This window comes from Eptesicus fuscus, chromosome 22, assembly GCF_027574615.1.
Source record: "Eptesicus fuscus isolate TK198812 chromosome 22, DD_ASM_mEF_20220401, whole genome shotgun sequence".
Taxonomy (NCBI): Eukaryota; Metazoa; Chordata; class Mammalia; order Chiroptera; family Vespertilionidae; genus Eptesicus; species Eptesicus fuscus.
In genome coordinates, this window is record NC_072494.1 from 43,797,561 (window position 1) to 43,820,304 (window position 22,744).

At 61.7% G+C, this 22,744-nt stretch overlaps 1 protein-coding gene across 2 annotated transcripts in view; it reads right to left on the reverse strand.

The window, feature by feature from the left end:
- NOS1AP (nitric oxide synthase 1 adaptor protein) overlaps positions 1 to 22,744 on the reverse strand; it is a 112,775-nt gene that overhangs the window by 18,455 nt on the left and 71,576 nt on the right. Inside the window, exons 3-5 of one of the 2 annotated variants that reach the window (XM_008153086.3) lie at positions 14,949 to 15,038; positions 12,146 to 12,204; positions 5,006 to 5,114 (exon numbers count right to left, since the gene is read on the reverse strand). In XM_008153086.3, coding sequence (XP_008151308.2) covers positions 5,006 to 5,114; positions 12,146 to 12,204; positions 14,949 to 15,038 — 258 coding nt within the window. Of the gene's footprint in view, positions 1 to 5,005; positions 5,115 to 12,145; positions 12,220 to 14,948; positions 15,039 to 22,744 lie in introns of both variants that reach the window. The other variant, XM_008153085.3, reaches the window with a different exon arrangement.

Here is a 22,744-nt window from a genome sequence, read left to right on the forward strand (position 1 = left end):
GTATTAGGTCAAGCAGGTCAAACTCAAAGGCTAACACAGGTCAAATAAACAAGGTTTAAGTTTATGTGGGCTGCAAAAAAAAACAAAAGCTTCAATTTTCATAGAAACATGCTGAATACAAAGGGCTGAAATAAATGAGTCATCATTAACATAAAATAATAGAACATTTTAATAAAAAATCAATATTTTTTCTTGAACATTAACTTATCAGACACTAAATAACTGCACAAATTAATAAGCGTAATGCAAATAAACCTATTTTTCTTGTTCTCCAAAAGCAAAAATTTCCTGTTGCGCACACCAAACAAGTCAGTCCAAGACTAATGATGTGGAAATGGGCTAAAATATTCGCTGCTAGTATTAGTGGAGAGAAATGGTGCGCCTGTGTATTAGGTGCGTAAGGGAAATGAATGCAACATGATTATAGTAATCAGTCATTAGTGAACATTGTAGTTCGTTATTAATAATTAGTGGCCCAGTGCACGAATTCCTGCCATTGAAAGGAAATTAATTAGAAGAAATATTTTAATATCACTATTCACCCTTTCTCTATAATAGAAATGTCAACCAAATTCATGATCAACAATGACAGATGGAAACACATGGGTGCAATTGGCGCCAGTGAGAGCTTTATATGTATCTCGCATGCGTGAGTCAACTTAGCCTTTTACAGATATAGAATAAACTTGCTTAATTAGACCTGCTTTTTGATTTAGCTAAACTTTTCCCAGCCAGTGAAGCACCCCAACTTCTCTTTCAGGTAATTGTCAGCAACACAGCAGTAAATATCAACACAAAGCAGATTATTATTATAGGTCACGCAGGGAGAACAAAGGGTAAAATATTTAACTGCAGCAGTGTTTGACTATATTCTGCATGGTGAAAAAACCTGAAGTCATTTTCAAGGTCCACCATTTCTTACTTCTTTTCAGTCAGGTCAAGTTTCTAATTTTTCTAAATCTCCATTTTCTGGCTAATGAAAAGGAAATAGGATTCCCCTGAGTCTCCTATCTACCTATTCCAGGACTTCTGTGAGGATCAAATGAGATGAGGCACGGGAAAATGCTTCACAGACATTTGGTTAAAGTGTGAAATGTTTCCACCTGGCTATGAAAAGTAGTGTTCCTGGGCTGAAGAAACTGCAAGGAGGCTAGTTGTGAGGGAGAGGAAGCAGGCGTTGCTACGTGACGTCATTACCTGGATGGACACTTAGCATATTACCTTTTATATATATAGATTATGTATAACAGGATATTGTAAAAATTAAGTAAAGTTTTTATTGAAACATTTCTTACATACCGTTATTTTGGCTGGGTGCAAAAACATTCATTGTGGGCTGCATGTGGCTCACGAGCCGTGAGTTTGACATGCTTGTATTTGGTAGATCCTTTACGCCTCTCAATTAGATCAGGCAAAGACTCAAAGCCTCCAGAGATGGCCTCTACCTACAGACTGATAGGACTCCCACTTGAATTGCACCCCCAGGCAATCGTCCTTAGGTATGGTGAGAGTTTTTTTCAACAGGGTGGGGCAACTCCTTTTGCCTGGAGGCTAATTGTTATTTTTAGTCTCTTAAGTGACCTCAGGGCAAGGTGTTTTCCAATAGGGTGTGTTTACTGTATTCCCCTCAAGCAAGGCAAATGTCTATGTGGGAAAGATGTCCTCCACTGCATGAGGGAATGACTTAGCCCAGGAAACTTGGGATGCCTGCCTTCTGAGCTCTAACCCCCGAGTCCACAATCATGGCTTCTGTTCTCACAGCTCCAGTCCACTTCATCCTCCCTCTGCCAGAGCACAAGGTGGGTGGCTCCACAGGGAATTTTGTGTGTTGGCTCTTTAAGAGAGTGCCTGAATTTTCAGTTGTCACTCCTTGGCAGACAGCAACCCTGCTGCTTTTCACAGCCAGATGTTATGTGGGTACCCTCCTCAGGTGTGATGCTCGCTGCTGGGAGGCCCAGCTTGGGGATTAGATCCCAGAGTTCTCAGTGGCAACCCCCCACAGCTGGGATATCTCTCCAGGACTTCATTTGCTGTCTGTGGGCATCCAGCCAGCCCTTTCAGGCCTTTGCCCCCTTACCAGTCTCTATTCAGTCTCCACTTTCAGTCCTCGGGTATCACGGTTCTCTCCTGTGAGTTTTCCATTGATTATTTAGGAAGTTTGTTGTATTTTAGTTGTAATTCCAGTTTTCGTGAATCTGTTTTCTGTTCTCATCTTAAGTGACCATGTTGTCAGCTGGTCCTGCAAACTCTGGGGATCTGAGCCCTGTGTACATGGAAGGAGGGTAGTCATCAGCCTTATTCCACAGCTGACTTCACGTGGACCCTGATGGCCCCGGCATAATTGGCAGCCGAAAATGCAGGTGCCTGGGAAGATGAGGACGATGGTGGTGACAAGGGTGGGAGGAGCAAGGAGATTGGGCAGGTCTCACAAGTGAGTGTCTATACGCCCTCCAGGCTCACTGGGTCTACTCCCGTCGCTGAACAGTGAGGACTCTCCGCGGGTGCTCGAGTTCCAGGCATGGAGCCTGGGAGCAGCTGTGGGCCATCCTGTCACAGCAATAAGCTCCACCCCAACCTGGGCCCCAACTCCCACAGGATCAACAGGCAGGATGCACGGTCAGCCTTAGTAAAGACAGAGGCCTATGTCTATCGTGATTGCAAACTTGCGATCCTGAAGCAAGAAAGGGTGCATGGCTTCGACACAGAGGAGCAGCCAGGGTCCTTGGCTCCAGGATGGGAGGTGGGCCCCATCTGCCAGGCAGGTTCTTAATGGCCTTGATCATATCATTTGATTAATGCAACACCAGAATGTTGCTCAATACAGGGGTCAGTTTTAAAGTGGGTCTGACCTCCAGGCACAGGGCGACCCTCTGCCAGGAAGGTTGACACCTGACCCACATTCTCAACCAGCAAGAGACAAATCTGTCCCCATGGGGAGCTGTGAGGTGAGGGCAACCCCACATGAGAAGCTGCCATGGGTACCTGCACGGGGCATGGATGTGACGGGGACCGCAACGCCCAGCAGTGAGGAGCTCATGTGAGGATCTCCCACACCACGGTCAGCGAGGATCTCCCACACCACGGTCAGCAAGCATCTCCCATGCCACCAACAGCATGAGGCTCCAGGCGAGAGCTCTCCCTGTTGACCTCCCACAACCTAGAGGCATGCCTGAGACACACCCCTCAAGCACTCCTGTGACCTGCCATTACAACTCCTTCCCAACCTGCTATCTCTCTGACTGAAAGGTAAGCACGCCCGGCAGACCCCTGCCTCCCCACCCTGCTTCCTTTGCTAAACAAGTCCCTTCTCCTTCTGGGCATGGACACCGCCCCTCCAGCTATAGCTCAGTGAGGGGCTCCCAGCCCAGGACCTCTGATGGCAGCCCAGGGCCTGGAAGCTGCTCCTGGCCGCCCAGCCTCACCGCTGAGGGCACAGGAACAGGAGACCAGGCAGAGGTCAGAATTAGCTGAGAGCTGGGAGTGACAGGGAACAATGACCACTTTTTGTCACTGGGTGGCAGGACTCTCATTGGGTTAATCCGTCCTGGCAGGAACAGGACTGACCCCACTGCCCGCATCACTAAGGAGATGGCAGGCAAAGCCAAGGGCAAAAGGTCCCTTCCGCAGGCTCCTGCTCAGTCGGTTTCCGTGGCTCTCTGACCCAAACCTGCGCTTCTTCCCGAGAGGCTGGGCAGGCCCTTCAATCTCTCGGAGCCTCGGTTTACTCACTGCAAACGGCAGGTGAGGATCTGTGTCTTCCTCAGTAGGCATTACAAGGATCAAGTACAATTAATGTTGAAGCACTCTGTAACTATAACCTGCTACTTGTCGCTCTGATAAACTCCAAGGCCCGGGCCCAGTCTCTGACAAAACCACGTCAGACGTGGGCCGAGCCCAGAGTAGCTCAGAGGACACTCCCTGTCTGCGGCACCTGTCGGACAGCACCGACCTGCCGTGCGGGCTCTGCTCCTCCCCCCGACCCTCACCATGGCCTGTGACACGCAGCTGCCACAGCCCCCACTTTCTCTCGGGGCCCCGGCCACGCAGTCTCCACTGCCTGCCTCCCTCTTCCCTTCCGTCCAGGCCCACAATCAAGCAGGACGCCTGGGACAGGAGCTCAGCTGCCTCAGCAAAGTGCAGTCTCTGTGGAGCGGGTGGGATGGCCCAGGGCCCAGACCCTGCCTGTCGCCTGTGACTCCTACCACCCCAACCTGACCAGGTGCCTGCAGACCTACTTAGATGCCTGACGCATAAGATGTCACCGCATCGAAGGAGGGCGCGGAGGGCCTGTGGTGGACACGGCCAGGCTTGGTGGACGGACCTTCCAGGCACACAGTCCTCCCGACACCCCTCCTGCAGAACGTCTGTGCTGACACATCCCATGGGAGGCACGATTCCACAGCCACATCGGTTTGAGAAACGCTGGGTTAAACCAGTCACGTGGGTTTCGCCAACTCCGGAGCTGCTGGCAGACTGAGACGGGCACTCAGCGCCAGTGCCTCATGGACGTCTGGGTAACCTCCTCCCGGCTTTATAGCCGGGGACGCTGAGCCGTGGGGACAGTGGCCCACCGAGCACCGTGCAGGTGGCAGAGGGCGTGGCGAGACGGGTGTGTGGGGCTGGAGGGGGCAAGAGGAAGCAAGGCCCATAGCTGCCCAAGTTCCTTCCTCCAGATCAAGGTTACTGAGCAAAGGCAGCCACCAGGACCACGGTCACCCCCAGCCTAAACCACGTGCCACGTGTCGCCTCGCAGCCTCACCGGTGGACAGCGTGGAGAGGAAGGGCGAAGAGCTGCCACCCCTGCTCAGCCCAGGCCCTCCAGAGGCTGACCCGACGGGAACCTGCCAGTATCCGCACGTAAGAGACTGAAGAGCACGACACCAGGGTAGTGGCACACCCTAGTTGTCCCCACGGCAGCGGCCCCCAGCTCCTGTCTGCACAGGGAGACGTCAGTGCTGGGCTCCAGGCCCGTCAGGAAAACCACAGGGGCGGGGACTGCCTTTACCTTCTTCTTGGACTTGAAGACGTTGCACCTGAAGATGTTGCTGGCACCGTCTCGTGCGATGTAGCTGAAGATCTTCAAGTCCTGGGAGTCGTGAGAGACGTAGAAGATCCTGCGGAAAAGCACAGGAAACCACTGAGAACGCGCTCGGTGCCAACGTCCGTGAGGAACGCTCTGCGCCAGGTGCCCTGCGAGCAGAGACAGCTCCAGACATGATACCGGGCAGGGGCGCCGGACAGGGCCCCGCAGTCACCAGCAGCGCCCATCCGGCTCCCGTGCTGCCCGGAAACCGTTCCGCCCCCATGGGAGCAATCAGCCCGCGGAGCCAGAGAGGGGGTGGGCCTGGTCCCGGCTCGCGTTCTCCCCTCAGGGGGACAGACCCCTGTCCCAAACGCAGTCACCTCTCGGTCCAGCGCCACATGGTCTCTGGTGACAGCTATTCTGGTCACAGACGGCCAGGCTCCAGGCCGGCCCATCCTCCCAGCATGCCCTCCTGCCTGCCTCCCAGCTCCCTGTGCGCCAGCAGATGTGTCTTCCTTCTCCTGAGCGTGCGCTGACGGGCCGGGTCCTGGGCAAGACCCCTGGCCCCAACTCCGTCCCCAGGGCCCGGCGCTCATCTCTGCAGCGCACCCGTCTCCGCTCCCAGGGCCGCGCCGCTGCCTGTGTCCAGCCCCTTAGCTCGCGCCTGGGTCTTTCCAGCCTCCGTCTCTGCTCCCAGCTCACCCCACCGAGTCGCTCTCCTGCTGCCGGCACAGGGGTGTTTTAAAAACACAGACGACAGGATCTCCCTCTAAAAGCCACTCAGAGTCCTTCCCGTCTCTCCCCAGAGTGCCAGCGGCACGCCCTTCAGACGGGCCACGTCCCGCTTCCTGCCTCCGTGGCACCGTGACGCCCCCGCAGCCTGGGACTCACACAGAGGCCGCCCGAGGGTGGTGGGCCCGCCGGTGCCTGGCGCACACCTGACCGCGAGGTTTACATGCAGCCCCAGAGGACGAGGCCCACGGCGCGGTGCCCAGCAGCCCAGCGCCAGCGGCTGCCGACCCCACTCCTCCAGGCCCCGCCTTCACTCTGACCGTCGCGTCCTCACTTCACAGCGGGGAGTCCCCTGGGGCTGCCGCTCACTCCTCAGGCTGCGCTGCGCAGACCCCGCATGGGGCTGGGAAGAGCCTGGGCTCTGGGCGGAGCGACCCGGGACAGGCTGCGGCGAGAAGGCGGGCGCTGGAGCGGTCACGCGGCTCCTCGGGGAAGGCCACCCAGACGTCCCGCTGATTACACTTCCTGCTGTGCCGGCGTGAGGAGTAAGCCACCGACTGGTTCCAAGTCTAGTGAGACCCGGCAACCCAACCCTCCCTTGTCCTCGGCAGCCTGGCCGCAGCCCGCCGGCCCCTCAGGGGCTAAGCTCACAGCGGTGACAGGTTCTCCCGCACGTCCCACTGGCATCTCCCCTGCTCCCCTGGACCAACTGCACCCCCATGCCTCCCGGGCACCGAGCTCCAGGCAGTTCCTTCCTCTCGCCCAGAGCGCCGGGCACCTCCCGAGGCAGCCCTGCTGGGGCCCACCGCACCAACCGCCTGGCTCCCTCCCCGCACAGTGGAACAAGGTCACCTCACTTCTCGCCCCTGTCCCAGGGGTCACGCTGCCCTTTAACAGTCCCTGTGTGCTGTCTGCCACCACCTAGTCGCACACCCATCCTTGCCGTTCTAGCGAGCCTCCTCTGTCGCCTCCCCAAATGCCTGCGGGCTGCGCTAGGGCTCAGCAGAGGTGTGTGTGTAGACTGGCCGGCTGGCCTACTCATCCATCCGCTCAGTTCCAGGTAAACGTCTACAGAATGAATGTTCCACCTGGGAATTCGGCCAAGAGTTAAGAAATGAATTCAATCGACCAAATGCGCATTGAGCACACCTGTGTGCCGGACGGAGGGCAAGGAGACCGAGGACTGAGGCTGTTCCCACTGGGTCAGCACGGAAGACACAGGGTGACCGGCAGCCCTGGGCTCCACAGAAGCCGAAGCGGACCCTGTGGGGAGGGGCAGAGTCAGGGACGTGGGGCTTAAAGTGGACGTGGGGCGATGACTGGCGCACCGGCCACTAGGCCCCACGCATCCGGTTTCACCCGGTGCCACAGTGCTGCTCGGGGCCTCCGGGCCGAGGTGTGAGGACCGCATCCCATCAGCTTTCCCACTTTTTCCTGAATTCCACGCATGACCTCAGCCCTCCGCCATCCCCTGTGCACAGCTGCGGCCTGTCTGAGCAGAGGGAAGCCCCATGGAGGGGTCTCAGAGGTGGGCCCACCACCCTGCCCGAGACACAGCGCCTGCACTGGGCGGGGCGGGATGCCCGGTGCCCGCGTGCCGTGGGGGACGCTGAGACACTGTCCTACCCAATCCTACTGACAGGGCTGCAGCTCCAGACCCAGAGCAACCTTCCCTCGCTGCCCTTGGGGCTGACGCTGGTCACACAGTGGCACTCCTCTGGGTATTCCGTGGTCCTTACACCAGGGCGAGACCAGGCCCTGTGCCAAGCCCCACACCCATGTGGTTCCAGGGACACCCGGGCCGTAAAGGCTTCTCCCCCACGGGCCTGTCCCCTTCTGTGACCTGCACCCACCATGCGAGGGGGTTTGCGTGGATAGGAGCACCCCTCACAAGATGCTGACGCATGTCCCCATGCGTCCCAGCGCGACATCAGGAAGGTGAGCTGTCTCCCTCCTGCAGCAGGACAGGTGGCAGGCCCGCCCCTCAAGATGCGACACCCCAGACGGCCCCCGTCTTCCCTGGACTTGATGACCCTCCATGGGCCCATAAACTGTCCTAACACCCAACATTTTGGAAGTATTACAGCAATGAATTGTTCTGTTCTGGGCTCTCCCAGGTCTTCAGAGGCCGGTCAGGGCCACCTGCCGACGCCAGGCCAGTGCCCCTGGCGGTGGGGAGAGTGGCCAGGGCAGGACAGCATTCGCCTCTGCACACGGTCCCATCCGAGACTCTGCAGGGCTTTGCCCAAATTCCACATCGATTCCCTTTGTTCATTCAAGACAACGACGCAGCTCAGAGTGAGACACCTGCAAGCGCGGGCCGAGTGGAGGGGCAGCCCGACCGTGCCCGCAGCGCCCTCCGGAGGCAGCTACAGAAGGCTCTCTGTGTGGCGCTGGCTGGTCTCGCCCTGTCAGGGCAGTGGCGCCCTGAGGCCGCCGGGGCCACGGGGCCTCTCGGACAGGTCCGCTTGGCGCCGAGGGCTCCGCCTGCGGCCCAGCTGGCTCACGTCTCCCTCGGCTGTGCTTTTGGCTCCGAAGGCAGGGGCAGGCTCAGTGCCGTGAGCGGGTCAGTGCAGCCAACAGGAGGCTCATGCGCCCAGTGTGTCAGGCAGCTTATGAAGCACCTACTATGTGCTACAGGCCTGTCCAGGCCTCGGGCACTGCAGTGCTCAAAACACGTGTGTCCCGCTTTGGTGGAGTTGTGCTCAGAGCTCCCAGGACAAGTGTCTGCTCCTGTGGCAGGACTGAGGCCACACGTTTCTGTCCCCCTCCCAGACAAGATGGCTCTCCCACACCCCCTCTCTGTGGTCAGACTGTCACCGACCCTCCTGTGCCTCCCGAGGTGACGCAGCCTCTCCCCGTCACTCGGGGCGCGCTTGCTCCCGGCCAACCACCTCCCCTCGGAGCCTCAGGCTCCGGCTGCAGGGGACCCCGCGATGCTGGAGGCAGCCCCGACGGGTCTGTGCAGAGCGCCGTGGTCCCTCCGAGCGGCTGTGCGCTGGCGTGTGGAGGGGGACGAGGAGGAAGGGCGTCTGACCTTTCCCTCAGGAGCCTCTCCGCTGCCTCATTTTCAGTAACGAGCCTGATCACTTGGCCATTTTCCGCCTTGTCCTCGGCCACACGCCCCGGACACTCCCCTGAGGCCCCTCAGAGGCAGCAGGAGGCGCCGTGAGGACCACGAGCAGGGGCCACGCCCGGTCTCTGCGCTCTGGACTCGGCGGCGAATGGTGCTGTGTGAGGGGGATGGGAGGAGGAAGGAGGGGACCGTGTACTGACTGGAGACCCTGTGCCCCGGCAGGAGGCCCAGAGCCGGCGCAGAGGGCAGTTCAGGAAAGAGGGAGCTCACACGTGCCACTCAGGTGGGTGAGAGAGGAACGGGCAGAAGAGCGGGCTCCGCAGAGGGTGTGGAAGTGAGTCTGGAGGTAAGAACGGGGCATGGTTCCTGCCAAGTGCTGGGCAGCAGGCAGGCTGCGAGGAGGTGCCCCGAGTGGTGGCAGGGGTGAGGAGGGGTCTCAGGAGAGGGGGAGGACTCGGCTGTGGGGGACGGGACAGTCTGTGGGGAGCGAGCGAGGGAGGAGGACAAGTGAAGGCGGGGCCAGAACACAGAGGGAGGGCCACCAAGACGTGACGGGAGGGCAGCTGAGGGCTCTCCCAGGTGGCAGGGGCTCCTGAGGGGCACAGACAGGGACAGGACGGGTCAGAGGTCGTGGAGCAGCCGTGGGCGCAGTGGAGGCTCCTCCCCGCCTCGGCTGGAGGGTTCTCCAGGCGGAGCTGGGGGCGTGGCTCCTCCGGAGGGAGGGGTGCTCCTCTGGGTGGGCTGGCCCAGGGCACGGAAGTGAGGGGTGCGGGCCGGGGCGCCTTCCACGTCACCGAGCGGGAATGAGACAGGCACAGGCTGGCGCTTCTGGATCCTTCTCGACCTTTGCCCCCTGGCCCCCCCCGGCCCCCCCCCCCCCCAGCCCCCAAAGCCAGTGACAAGGGAGCAGAGCTGAGTTGGGCTGGGCGTGGGGTCGCAGGAGGGTGGGGGGAGGGCGTCTGTCTCCGGGAGGCCCCGGGGGGGCGGGCAGTGGCACCTTTCAGAACGCGGGAGGCGGGCTCGGGAAACCGAGGGTCCCTGTGCTCCCTCCCGACACCCCGGTACAACAGGTCTGGTTCCAGGTCCCACAAGTAACCGCCTGCACCTTCCCCGGAGGGAGCTCCCCGCCCTCCTTCGCGGAAACGCCCCCTCCAGCCCACTGCATAGACCGGCTCCTACCCGTGTCCCCGGGAGTCACCTCCATGTGCGGGGGGCACCACCGCCCAAACCAAACAGGACAACAGACAGCCCCCTTCTCCCCACGCCCAGGACGGCCCCCCTCTTCTCCCCACGCCCAGGACGGCTCGCGCCCCCCTCTTCTCCCCACGCCCAGGACGGCTCGCGCCCCCCTCTTCTCCCCACGCCCAGGACGGCTCGCCCCCCCCTCTTCTCCCCACGCCCAGGACGGCTCGCCCCCCCCTCTTCTCCCCACGCCCAGGACGGCTCGCCCCCCCCTCTTCTCCCCACGCCCAGGACGGCTCGCCCCCCCCTCTTCTCCCCACGCCCAGGACGGCTCGCCCCCCCCTCTTCTCCCCACGCCCAGGACGGCTCGCCCCCCCCTCTTCTCCCCACGCCCAGGACGGCTCGCCCCCCACTCTTCTCCCCACGCCCAGGACGGCTCGCCCCCCCCCCTCTTCTCCCCACGCCCAGGACGGCTCGCCCCCCCCCCTCTTCTCCCCACGCCCAGGACGACTCGCCCCCCACTCTTCTCCCCACGCCTAGGACGGCTCGCCCCCCACTCTTCTCCCCACGCCCAGGACGGCTCGCCCCCCCCCTCTTCTCCCCACGCCCAGGACGGCTCGCCCCCCCCCTCTTCTCCCCACGCCCAGGACGACTCGCCCCCCACTCTTCTCCCCACGCCCAGGACGGCTCGCCCCCCACTCTTCTCCCCACGCCCAGGACGGCTCGCCCCCCCCCTCTTCTCCCCACGCCCAGGACGACTCGCCCCCCACTCTTCTCCCCACGCCCAGGACGGCTCGCCCCCCACTCTTCTCCCCACGCCCAGGACGGCTCGCCCCCCCCCCTCTTCTCCCCACGCCCAGGACGGCTCGCCCCCCACTCTTCTCCCCACGCCCAGGACGGCTCGCCCCCCCCCCTCTTCTCCCCACGCCCAGGACGGCTCGCCCCCCCCCCCTCTTCTCCCCACGCCCAGGACGACTCGCCCCCCCAACCCCCAGGCCCAGGACGGCTCGCCCCCCCTTCTTCTCCCCACGCCCAGGACGGCCCCCCCCCTCTTCTCCCCACGCCCAGGACGACTCGCCCCCCCAACCCCCAGGCCCAGGATGGCTCGCCCCCCCTTCTCCCCACGCCCAGGACGGCTCGCCCCCCCTTCTTCTCCCCAGGCCCAGGACGGCCCCCCCCCCTCTTCTCCCCATGCCCAGGACGGCTCGCCCCCTCAACCCCCAGGCCGCTCAGTGCCTCCTCACCCTCCTGCGCGTCTCCGGCACGGGCGCTATTTTCCAGACACTCACGCAAAGCCTTACCCTGCGCGCCCCCGCCCCCTCCCCGCCCCCCCCCCACACTGAGTGGATGTGCCCTGCGGCCAGGCCCGGGCGGGAGCTAGAAGCACAAGAGCTGGGCACTCCCCAGAAGAGCCTCCTAGTCGGTGGCAAAGTAACATTTCAGCAACTTTTAACCCCAGGGACGCGGGGGGCTCTGCCCCTGCAGTGACGGCCAGCCCACCCCCGCTCCCGCCCTCCCTGCCCCGCAGGCTGAGACTCTCCTCGCTGACCGACGGACCGACCGACCGACCGGAGGCTGGGCCACCTGCCGCAGCGTCTCGGTCGAGGCCCAGCTCTGACCCGCTCCGCCCACGAATCCTGCAGGACAGCTGACGCCCACCCCCGGGGAAGACGACAGGAAGGTCCCCGGGAGAGCCAGGCACTCGGGGTGCTTCCCTCCTGGGCACCCGCTCCCGGGCGGGGACTCACGGGGTGGTCACCTGATCTGTGGGAACCACCATCCTCACTGTGGACACCGTTTCTGGGGATCCGCATGCGACCTGCTTTCCAGCGACCCCAAAGCCCCCTGTGCTGAGCCTGAGGGCGCTGGGAGCAGCGAGCGCTATGGGACCCGGTTCTCTCCTCTGACCCTCGTGCGCTGGATTATGACATTCCAGGGAAGACAAACGGACACACGAGGACAAGGTCCCACCGGACCCCCAAGGCTCGAATCAGCCCTGAGCGCACCTGAGCAGAAAGACTCCCCTCACGCCGCCGGCACCTGCCTCTGTGCTGTCTGCAGACACGGCCACGGCTCAGTGGGTGTGTGTACACTGTGTCCGCCCGCCCCCCGCGCCACAAGGAGGCGCCTACCTGTAGATGGGGTCCTGCATCACCAGCATCTTGGTCTCGTCCCACGTCCACTCCTTCTTCTGCAACAAGAGAAACTGTAAATGAATAAGCCAGGCTTGTCCTCAGCCACAGACCAGGGCCCACATCGGGCCACAGATGCTCACGGACCACATGTGCTCAAAAGCCAGAGTTGCCGGCTCCCAAGGACACGTGAGGTCCAGGCCTGTCTCACCCGCCCCATCAGGCCCTTCGGGAGTCTCTCCAGGTGCAGGGGCGACTCTCAGTCAAGACGTCACGGAGAGGCAGGGGCGAGTGAGGCTGTTGAGTGGCCGGAGACGCAGACCCTCCCTCCTCTCTCAAAGGCGGGTGGGGGAGCTGGACACGGGCGGGGAGGGAGCCTGCAGCCCCCGCAGAGGTGCTCACTGCGCCGTGAACACAGGGGGCCCTGAGCTGCTGGGGAGCAGCCCAGGAGTGGGGTCGGGGGCAGGGACACCCCAGGTGCTTGATGTGTGGGGAGCACCCGATGTGTTGGGGAAGCAATGGCTGCCACCCCCACGCAGGGACCGAGCCCCGCCCCGCCTCAGAGGCAGTGTCATCCAGGCAGCTGGGAGGAACACGGATGAGAGCGAGGAGGGAGGCGAGGCCTCGAGGCCAGAGCATCTGCCCTGACGCAGTCAGCACGTGGTCACCCCCGGGTCCGAGGCCGTGCACGGGCGCCGCTCAGGCCTGTGCAGACTGGGCCGGCCAGGCACCCGGGCACCAGGAAGAACCACTCGCAGCAGATTCACTCACACACGATGCTGCCCACGCCTGGCACAGACCCACACACAGAGAGGCGCACACGCAGACACGCACATATGCGCGCACATGCCACTGCATCCCTGAACGTGGACGCCGTACCAGCCCAGCCCCGAGGGTTACGTGCGCCTTCGGCATCAAGCCCAGTTCCACAGACACCGAGACTCAGCTCAGCTGAGAGGGCGGTTGGCCCCGAAGCTGCCCTGGGACAGGCTTTTTCTGCTTCCGGTCCATCCTCACGGAGGGTGTTTTTCCACTGATTTTTAGAGAGTGGAAGGGAGGGGGTGACAGAGAGACATCGATGTGAGAGAGACACATCGACTGCTGGGCTGGGGATCGAGCCTGCCACCGAGGTACATGCCTTGGCCAGAATCGAACCTAGGACCCTTCAGCCCGCAGGCTGACGCTCTATCCACTGAGCCACACCAGCCAGGGCCTGAAAGGTTTGGACCCACAGGGAGCAAATGTGGAAATGAGGAAACTAAACCATTTTCTAAGAGAGACCCTCCAGATGCATGTGTACAGCCGCCCAGACCGCCTCCACACCAGGCTGCACCCCCACAGCCTGGCTCTCTGACTGCACCCTGACGGGGTCACTGGGTCTCACCCCAGGGAACAGGGACACGCCGATGGCCCCGCCCCTCCTGGCCTCTCGTCCTATAAACACAGGCGGCGCGGGATGCTCAGGTCCCAGGCTGTCACCGGGAGGCAGAGGACGGGGGCTGACTGCTGCGAGCGGCTCCCGCCTGCCCAGCCACGCTCCCCGAGGCCCCTCCCCAGCCTGGCGTCCAGACGGATCCGGGCAGACCTGTTGGATCACCGGCTCCGGCCAGTGGAGGTGGAGCCCCGGGAGGCAGCGGGATGGAGTTTCACGGTGAGTCTCAGCCCTGCCTCCCGGCTCCGCCTTCATCCACCTGGGGACGTGGCACCCGTGCAGGTGCTGTGTGCATGCGCGGGGCAGGAAAGGTGTCCCCACGTAAGAACCAGGGGGGCCTCGGTCCCACAGTCCGATACGTAATGAGCGGGCACACGCCCTGCAGCCTGTGCGTTGAAGGGCTTCGTTCTCCATAAACAGTGAGGCGTGTCCTACGTCTCTCCTATTCACTTCCCAGCTCGCAGCCCGAAACTCTTCCTAGAAGCCCTAGGAATGTGAAGGGGTGCGAGAGAGCAGGCTTGGCTTCCTGTACGGGGGACCCTCTCAACGCCCGCTGTCCGGGCGACCGGCCCCTCGGCGCAGGAACGGCCACGGAGGAGGGCGGAGGAGACGAGTCCTTGGGCTGAGACGGCCACCCTGGAGCACCCCTCGGCCCCGGCCGCCCAGGCCTATGCTGCCCCCGGCGGGATCCGCGCAGGGGCCCGAGTCCCATCTGAACGCAGACACAGTCAGGACGCAGACGGCTCCGGAGGCCCGCGGGACTGAGCGATGGCCCTCTGGCGTCACGTACCGCACCGAGGCCTCCGGGAGTGGAGACGGAAAGACCTCTCCCAGGCCTCACAGCCAAGCCTTCCCGCGCCTTTTAGAAACGCACACCCTCCCTCGCCCCCCAGCAACCCAGCCTGTCCCACCCCCACGCCGGTCCTCCTCCCACAGCCACACACAAGACAGCCGTGGTGGGACCACACGCCCACACGCATGTCACCACATGGAGAGCCTGCTCAGGCCACACCCCTGCCCTGCGGCGGCGCCTGCCTCCCACACGCTGAGTCGGAGGACCCCAGGGGCCACCTCAGAGGGGGCTGAAGCCGTGGCTGTGTCGGGGGATCGCAGCCCCTCGCTCTCCCACCGAGCCGGCCTGACCTCAGGAGGACTCGCTCCCTCCCAAGACCCAGGCGCAACGGCGAAGGTGTCGGTGTGTGCTGGGGGCGCGAGGATGACAGGAGAGCACCCCGGCCACCACGACACCGCTGACCTGCCGCCGCCTGCCTGACCTGCTCCGCGGGCCGGGCCACACCGAGGCTGCTCAGAGCGGACCCACTGGAAGGGCCGGCCCCACCCACCCGCACAGCTCCGGCTCAGAGGTCCTACCTTTTTCTTCTTCAGAAGCACTTTCACTCCGTCCACTGAAACCATGATGCTCACTTTCTTCTTCTTAATGTTCTTGGCTTTGAACTCGTACTGCGGGAGAGAAGGAACAGCAATGCAGACAATCAGACTCTGACCGGACAGAGGCCCCGGGACTCGGACACTCTGGGTCAAACAGGGACCCTGAACGGTCACCGGCTCACTGCTCAGCCCTCAGGCAGGACCAGGGGTGGACCTAATCATCCTGCCCACGTGGACACTCTCCTCGGGCACCCAGAGCCGTCCCTCAGCGACTCCACCAGCGATTTTACGTCCACTGTCAGCCGGGCGACTCGGGCCTCGGGAAGACCCGGCGTGGACCACCTTCCCTTGGGCTGCACACACGGAAGGTCATGAATTCCGTCACTCTCTGCAGTCCCACTCCCAAGTCCTCCCTCTGCAGGTGGGTCTCCCACAGCCCGTCACCCATAGCCCGTCTCCCACAGCCTGTCACCCACAGCCCGTCACCCACAGCCCGTCACCCACAGCCCGTCTCCCACAGCCTGTCTCCCACAGCCCGTCACCCACAGCCCGTCTCCCACATCCCGTCACCCACAGCCCGTCTCCCACATCCCGTCACCCACAGCCCGTCTCCCACAGCCCGTCACCCACAGCCCGTCACCCACAGCCCGTCACCCACAGCCCGTCTCCCACAGCCCGTCACCCACAGCCCGTCTCCCACATCCCGTCACCCACAGCCCGTCTCCCACAGCCCGTCACCCACAGCCCGTCACCCACATCCCGTCACCCACAGCCCGTCTCCCACATCCCGTCACCCACAGCCCGTCTCCCACAGCCCGTCACCCACAGCCCGTCACCCACAGCCTGTCACCCACAGCCTGTCACCCACAGCCCGTCACCCACAGCCCGTCTCCCACAGCCCGTCTCCCACAGCCCGTCACCCACAGCCCGTCTCCCACAGCCCGTCACCCACAGCCCGTCACCCACAGCCCGTCTCCCACAGCCCGTCACCCACAGCCCGTCACCCACAGCCTGTCACCCACAGCCTGTCAGCTAAAGGCCTGGGCGGAGAGTCTTCAGAAACCTGACCAGCGACGGTCCTGCCTCAATCCCACCCTCTGAGCCCCTCTAAGCACAGCCCAGCGCCCACACTGCAGACAGCGCGGCCCCACTCTGTCCACAGTTCTGTCACAGTGGCCCACTTTCTGTGCTGTGCACACACTCACAATGGTGGCATAATTCTACATCCTCCTCCCTGCACCTCATTCTGAGCACCTACCCATTTTAACCTGGTCCCCACCTTGGTGTGTCTACCTAACAAACTCACCTGCCAAACTCCCTTATCTAAAAATAATAAAATGGGTCCCAGAGCCGAGACCTGCGCTGCAGCCCGCAGGCCCTCCTCCCCAGCCCTCCCCAATTGCCAGCACCCAAGTTGGTAAGGGGCCTCCGGCTTGTCGCCCGTGCTTCTAAGACTAACAATTTCTCGTTAGTGTGTTGATGGGAATGGACCTAATGCCCCCACCGAGATAATCTCATGAGAAGCCCTGGCCGCCCTGGGCTGTGACTCTTACTGCTGTGGCTTTACGAGCTCAGCTTAACCCTGGCTCCAGTCTCTCCCATCCACCCGTCTCCGCTGAACGGGCCAGTGCTCGGCTGTGCCATCGTCTCCTCTCCATCCTCTTCTTCCCCTTCCGGGGCAACAAAGCCCAGCAGCAGACAGAAGTGCAATACTGCAGGCATCGCGCCACCTTCCTGGTCTTAGAAGCAGGTGCCCATGAACCAGGCCCTCGCCCATCTCGGTTTCTAGAAGCCCTGTGGTAACCAACTCTTTGGCCACCTCCCCGCCAGTTCCATTGTCTCTAGGACCCTTTGTAAACCAAGATCCCTCACCCACGGCTAGCAAGAGGCTGGACCCTGCCAGCTCCTCACCTGTGTGCCTGAAACCTTAACTATTTCTACAGCTTGCATTTTGACAACTTGGCCAAGTGTTTAAATACCCGCATCTTAAACACTCAAAATGCAACTAAAGTTCCTTTCGGAACTGGAAGCAGCTGGAAGGTGACTGTGCGCACGCCGGGTCTGTGGGAAGCAGGGACCCCATGGAGAAGCACGACGGGAGGACACACCCGAGGCCCAGGGACAGAGCCGCACAGGAGTCCCCTCCTCGCAGCCGGGGTGCTAGGCACAGCCTTCGAGTGGAGGGGCCACAGGAGGCCCAAGCAGCCTGGGCTCTCCAGCCGGACACTCAGCATCTACCCTACCTGCCTGGAGGCCAGGTGTCACCAACCCTCTCCAACCAAGTTGCAAACCACAGAGTGGAAGGAAATGGGTTTCTGAAATGCCCGTGTATTACAGCCATCACGCCTCCCCGGTAAGCGTGCCCTCTGCCCCGAGGGGAAGGGACCAGAGATGGAGAGAGGGGAGCAGAGCCAGGTTCTCGGGACTAGGCCTCCCTCTTCCCAGCCTTGCTGCTCGAGGGGCAGGTGTGCTGGGAGGAAGCACCTGTGTCCCGCAGGAGAGGAGCCGGGTCGGCTCGGGCTTTCTGGGGCTGAGGAACAAACAGGCGGGTGCCACGCTCGGCGGCTCAGGCAGCCTCGCCCTGGAGTCTGTGCCAACAGTCTGCTCTCTCCCCAGCGCGGCCAGGCCGACCTCATGCGCCCACTTTGCCAGCCCGAGCCCCACAGCAAGGACAGATAAAGCCCGCAGGGCCCAACCTGCGGGGACAAAGCCAGCAAGTCCTGGAACAACGACCAGGAAGACCAAGGCCCAGGGCCTGGTCTGAGCGGTGCCCGGGGCTGCCCTGGAACTGCCGAGCGAGGCCACGAGGGGAGGTGCCAGGAGCGCACACATGCGCGCGAGCGACAGTGAGAACGTGGCTGGACGCCAGCGTCTCCCAGCTCCCCAGCTCCTCGTCCCCACCTCCCGGCCGCCTCCCAGCCCTGGTGTCTCCGCCCAGCCAGTGCTGGGACACAGCCCAGTGGTAACTTCACAGGGAAGGCCAGGCCCTCGCTGGCCGGGAAAGACTTTCGTGGTCACTGAGCCCCATTCACACCTCCCACCACTGCTTCCATGGAAACCAAATCGCCACATTTTCAAAGGGAGTAGCCACAGGGACCCCGAGGGACAGACCTGCACGAGGCCGCTGGGCCACGCACGGTGGGGACTGGGGACCCACAGGCTGAGTTTGGGGGCCTTCATTTCTTAGCGGGAAAACACAGTCACAAGTGCAGAAATCACAGACAGGTGGGAATAAAGGCAAGCGTGCCGTTTCTTTCTGAGCGTGACCCCTCTGCTTGTGCCGCCGGCCGCGCTCCGGAAAATCACTGCGCCCAGTCCGCAAGCACGTCCATGTCTAACGCTTTCTAAAACCCTTTAAAAGCCTTTGACTTCGCCGAAACCGGTTTGGCTCAGTGGATAGAGCGTCGGCCTGCGGACTCAAGGGTCCCGGGTTCGATTCCGGTCAAGTCATGTACCTTGGTTGTGGGCACATCCCCAGTAGGGGGTGTGCAAGAGGCAGCTGATCGATGTTTCTTTCTCATCAAGCCAGTTTCTGGCTCTCTATCCCTCTCTCTTCCTCTCTGTAAAAAATCAGTAAAAAAATAAAAAATAAAAGCCTTTGACTTCACGTGTTTATATGCTGAGAACTTAACATAATTGCAAGTAAGTGTTAATGGCTTTTGGTATTCGGCTAAGAAAGAAAAACAATCTCAGATGCAGTCAAATTCCACAAGAAAACGAAAGAACAAGCCGTGCGTGTGGCTACGGGACGAGGGAACCATATTTTTGAAGTTGGACACAGCTCAGGTAGAACTGGAACAAGACACGTTCAGAGCCACGGAAGCAAAAGCTCCGGAGACGGACGCGGACACTGGTCCTCCTCGGTCCCCGTCCCAGAGCCTGAACCACCTTGTCTCACGGAGACGTCCACACAGGCCTCCACGTGCTTATCATTCTCAGTCCGGCGGCAACTCCGAACCAGCTCGGGTGCCTTTCTGGATGTGAGAGATTCTCTCCAAAGACTGGACACAGCTCAAGGCAGTCACGCACACCCAGCTCAGGAATGGTGAGCGTCCACGCGTGTGTGCTCGGCCACGTGGGCACACCCAGAGCCCGTCCCAGGCAGAGACCCTCGGGCTGCCGGTTGTCCCTTCCCGCCTTGAGCCCTGGGGAGACCGAAACCACAAGGCTCCCAGGCGGAGGGAAGGTCCCAGGGGACCTGCGTCACCTACACACCCACCCCCTGGATTCTTCCTTCGTCACTGACCTGTGCCAAACCCGGCAGGCTTTCCACCCGACTCAGCACATGGCAGACTTGTTCGAGGGCACCCACCACCACCACCTCACACTCAGGAAGCAGGTAAGAAATAGAGATGGCGGGAGGAGCGCCAACATCAGAACGTCAGCCGGCCCTGCAACAGGTCAGGCAGGCACCACCTGCAGGCTCTCTGTGCAGACCTCGTGGGCCTGGCCTGGGGGCAGACACGCCTCGAGCTGCGAGTGAGTGGTGGATATGAGACATGGGACCACTGAGGTGTCCACCTGGAGACAAACCAAGGTAGGAAAGGAGCTCTGAGAGGAGCAGAGGTGCACTCAGTGGGGAGAGGGTAGACCAGATAGCACTGGATGCCTCCAGCGACAGGGCTGCACTGAATCAACTCTCCCAGCAGCACCCGCACCCCACACGGTCCAGGAGGGAGACAGGGAGTCATTCTTTACCACAGAGCATGCGAAAAGCAGGGAGATGTGGTCCCTGATCTCACAGGCCACAGACACGCGAGAAAGACAGGTGTGTGGCCATCCTGGCCCAGCGTCATAAACACTGTGATGAAGGGGACGGGGGGGCAGGGATTGGCAGGGAGACCAGGAAGGGGGTGCCGAGGGCTGGGAGGCTGGGCGCAGTGGCCCCCAGACCCACCTGCAGAGCTCACGAGTGCAAAAAGCCCGCATCCTCCGCAGGAAACGGGCACGGGTGAGGTCAGAAATGAGGCTGGGAGGCAGCCAGGGGCAGTGCACAGCCAGCTCTGAAGTAACCAAACAAGGCAATCGACCTGGACAGAACGGACAACTGTCCTGTCTGAAATTCAGACAAAAGAGGCGGCACGGCCAGGAGCAGACGTGGAGCGACGACAGCGTCAGGACGTCAGCCACGGAGACCACGGCAGCACGGCGGCTCCGGGTCCCACCACCCGCCACACCTGCGCCAGACAGCAACCTGTGCTTCTGCCTGCCCCTGCGCCTCCTCCGGCTGAGCTCACAGGAAGATCCCCACAGAGAAGCCACGCCACTGCCCTCCCGGCCCCCGGCTTTGGGCCAGCTCCCGTCAGCTCCCTCCGAAACTCTCCTCCAACCAGAGGCTCTGTGGCAGCTGTCGTGGCTGAGGCCTGAGCCGAGTTTGTATCATCTCGATGCTCCCTGCCCCTCCAGTGGGGCCCTTCAGCCCTGGGACCCAACATTCCTGACCGATTGCCGGGAAAGGCTGAACAAGAGCCAACTGCACCGTCACGGGCTCTGGAGCAAGAAGAGAAGTGGATGGAGGAAGGACCATGGAGAGAGGGCTCCCACGTCAGGCACAGCCACAAGCAGCTTCGCCTGGCACGAGGCGACAGGTGACACAGCCAAGTCCTCAGCGCAGGCCAATGCACAAGGGACCCAAGACCCCAGGAGAGATGGCTCTGCTCTTCAGAGACGAGAGACACTGTCATTCCACGAAAAAGCCACACGTTGGTCTCCGTGTGTCTGAGAGGAGGGTGGGCCCACAGAGGTGAGGGCCACCTGGCAGTGTGGGGCGAACCACGTGGCCCTGAGAGAGGGTCGCGTCACACGCTCTGGTCAGAGAGCAGTGAGTCAGCTGCGCCCCCCCCCCATCAGCATGGTCGTCTGGCCAGCCGCCAGCACCCCGAGGCTCCCAGGAGCGCGAGTGGAACGAAGACCTTTGGGAAGGAGGACACGACCACGGCAGTGGTTCTCAACCTTCCTAACGCCGCGCCCTTCCATACAGCTCCCCATGGTGTGGTGACCCCAACCTTCCTAACGCCGCGGCCCTTCCATACAGCTCCTCATGGTGTGGTGACCCCAACTTCCTAACACCGCGGCCCTTCCATACAGCTCCTCATGGTGTGGTGACCCCAACTTCCTAACACCGCGGCCCTTCCATACAGCTCCTCATGGTGTGGTGACCCCAACTTCCTAACACCGCGGCCCTTCCATACAGCTCCTCATGGTGTGGTGACCCCAACTTCCTAACGCCGCGGCCCTTCCATACAGCTCCTCATGGTGTGGTGACCCCAACCTTCCTAACGCCGCGGCCCTTCCATACAGCTCCTCATGGTGTGGTGACCCCGACCTTCCCAATGCCGCGGCCCTTCCATACAGCTCCTCATGGTGTGGTGACCCCAACCTTCCTAACGCCGCGGCCCTTCCATACAGCTCCTCATGGTGTGGTGACCCCAACTTCCTAACGCCGCGGCCCTTCCATACAGCTCCTCATGGTGTGGTGACCCCAACCTTCCTAACACCGCGGCCCTTCCATACAGCTCCTCGTGGTGTGGTGACCCCAACCTTCCTAACGCCGCGGCCCTTCCATACAGCTCCTCATGGTGTGGTGACCCCAACCTTCCTAACGCCGCGGCCCTTCCATACAGCTCCTCATGGTGTGGTGACCCCAACCTTCCTAACGCTGCGGGTGTGGTGACCCCAACTTCCTAACGCATCGGCCCTTCCATACAGCTCCCCATGGTGTGGTGACCCCGACCTTCCTAACGCCGCGGCCCTTCCATACAGCTCCTCATGTGGTGGTGACCCCAACTTCCTAACGCCGCGGCCCTTCCATACAGCTCCTCGTGGTGTGGTGACCCCAACCTTCCTAACGCCGCGGCCCTTTAATACAGCTCCTCATGGTGTGGTGACCCCAACCTTCCTAACACCGCGGCCCTTCCATACAGCTCCTCGTGGTGTGGTGACCCCAACCTTCCTAACGCCGCGGCCCTTTAATACAGCTCCTCATGGTGTGGTGACCCCAACCTTCCTAACGCCGCGGCCCTTCCATACAGCTCCCCATGGTGTGGTGACCCCAACTTCCTAACGCCGGGGCCCTTCCATACAGCTCCTCATGTGGTGGTGACCCCAACTTCCTAACGCCGGGGCCCTTCCATACAGCTCCTCATGTGGTGGTGACCCCAACTTCCTAACGCCGCGGCCCTTCCATACAGCTCCTCATGTGGTGGTGACCCCAACTTCCTAACGCCGCGGCCCTTCCATACAGCTCCTCATGTGGTGGTGACCCCAACTTCCTAACGCCGCGGCCCTTCCATACAGCTCCTCATGTGGTGGTGACCCCAACTTCCTAACGCCGCGGCCCTTCCATACAGCTCCTCATGTGGTGGTGACCCCAACTTCCTAACGCCGCGGCCCTTCCATACAGCTCCTCGTGGTGTGGTGACCCCAACCTTCCTAACGCCGCGGCCCTTCCATACAGCTCCTCGTGGTGTGGTGACCCCAACCTTCCTAACGCCGCGGCCCTTCCATACAGCTCCTCATGGTGTGGTGACCCCAACCTTCCTAACGCCGCGGCCCTTCCATACAGCTCCTCATGGTGTGGTGACCCCAACCTTCCTAACGCCGCGGCCCTTCCATACAGCTCCTCATGTGGTGGTGACCCCAACCTTCCTAACGCCGCGGCCCTTCCATACAGCTCCTCGTGGTGTGGTGACCCCCAGCCATAAAATTGTTTTTGTTGCTACTTCATAACTAATTTTCACAACCCATGGGTTGAGAACCGCTAGCAGGGTCGCCTAAGA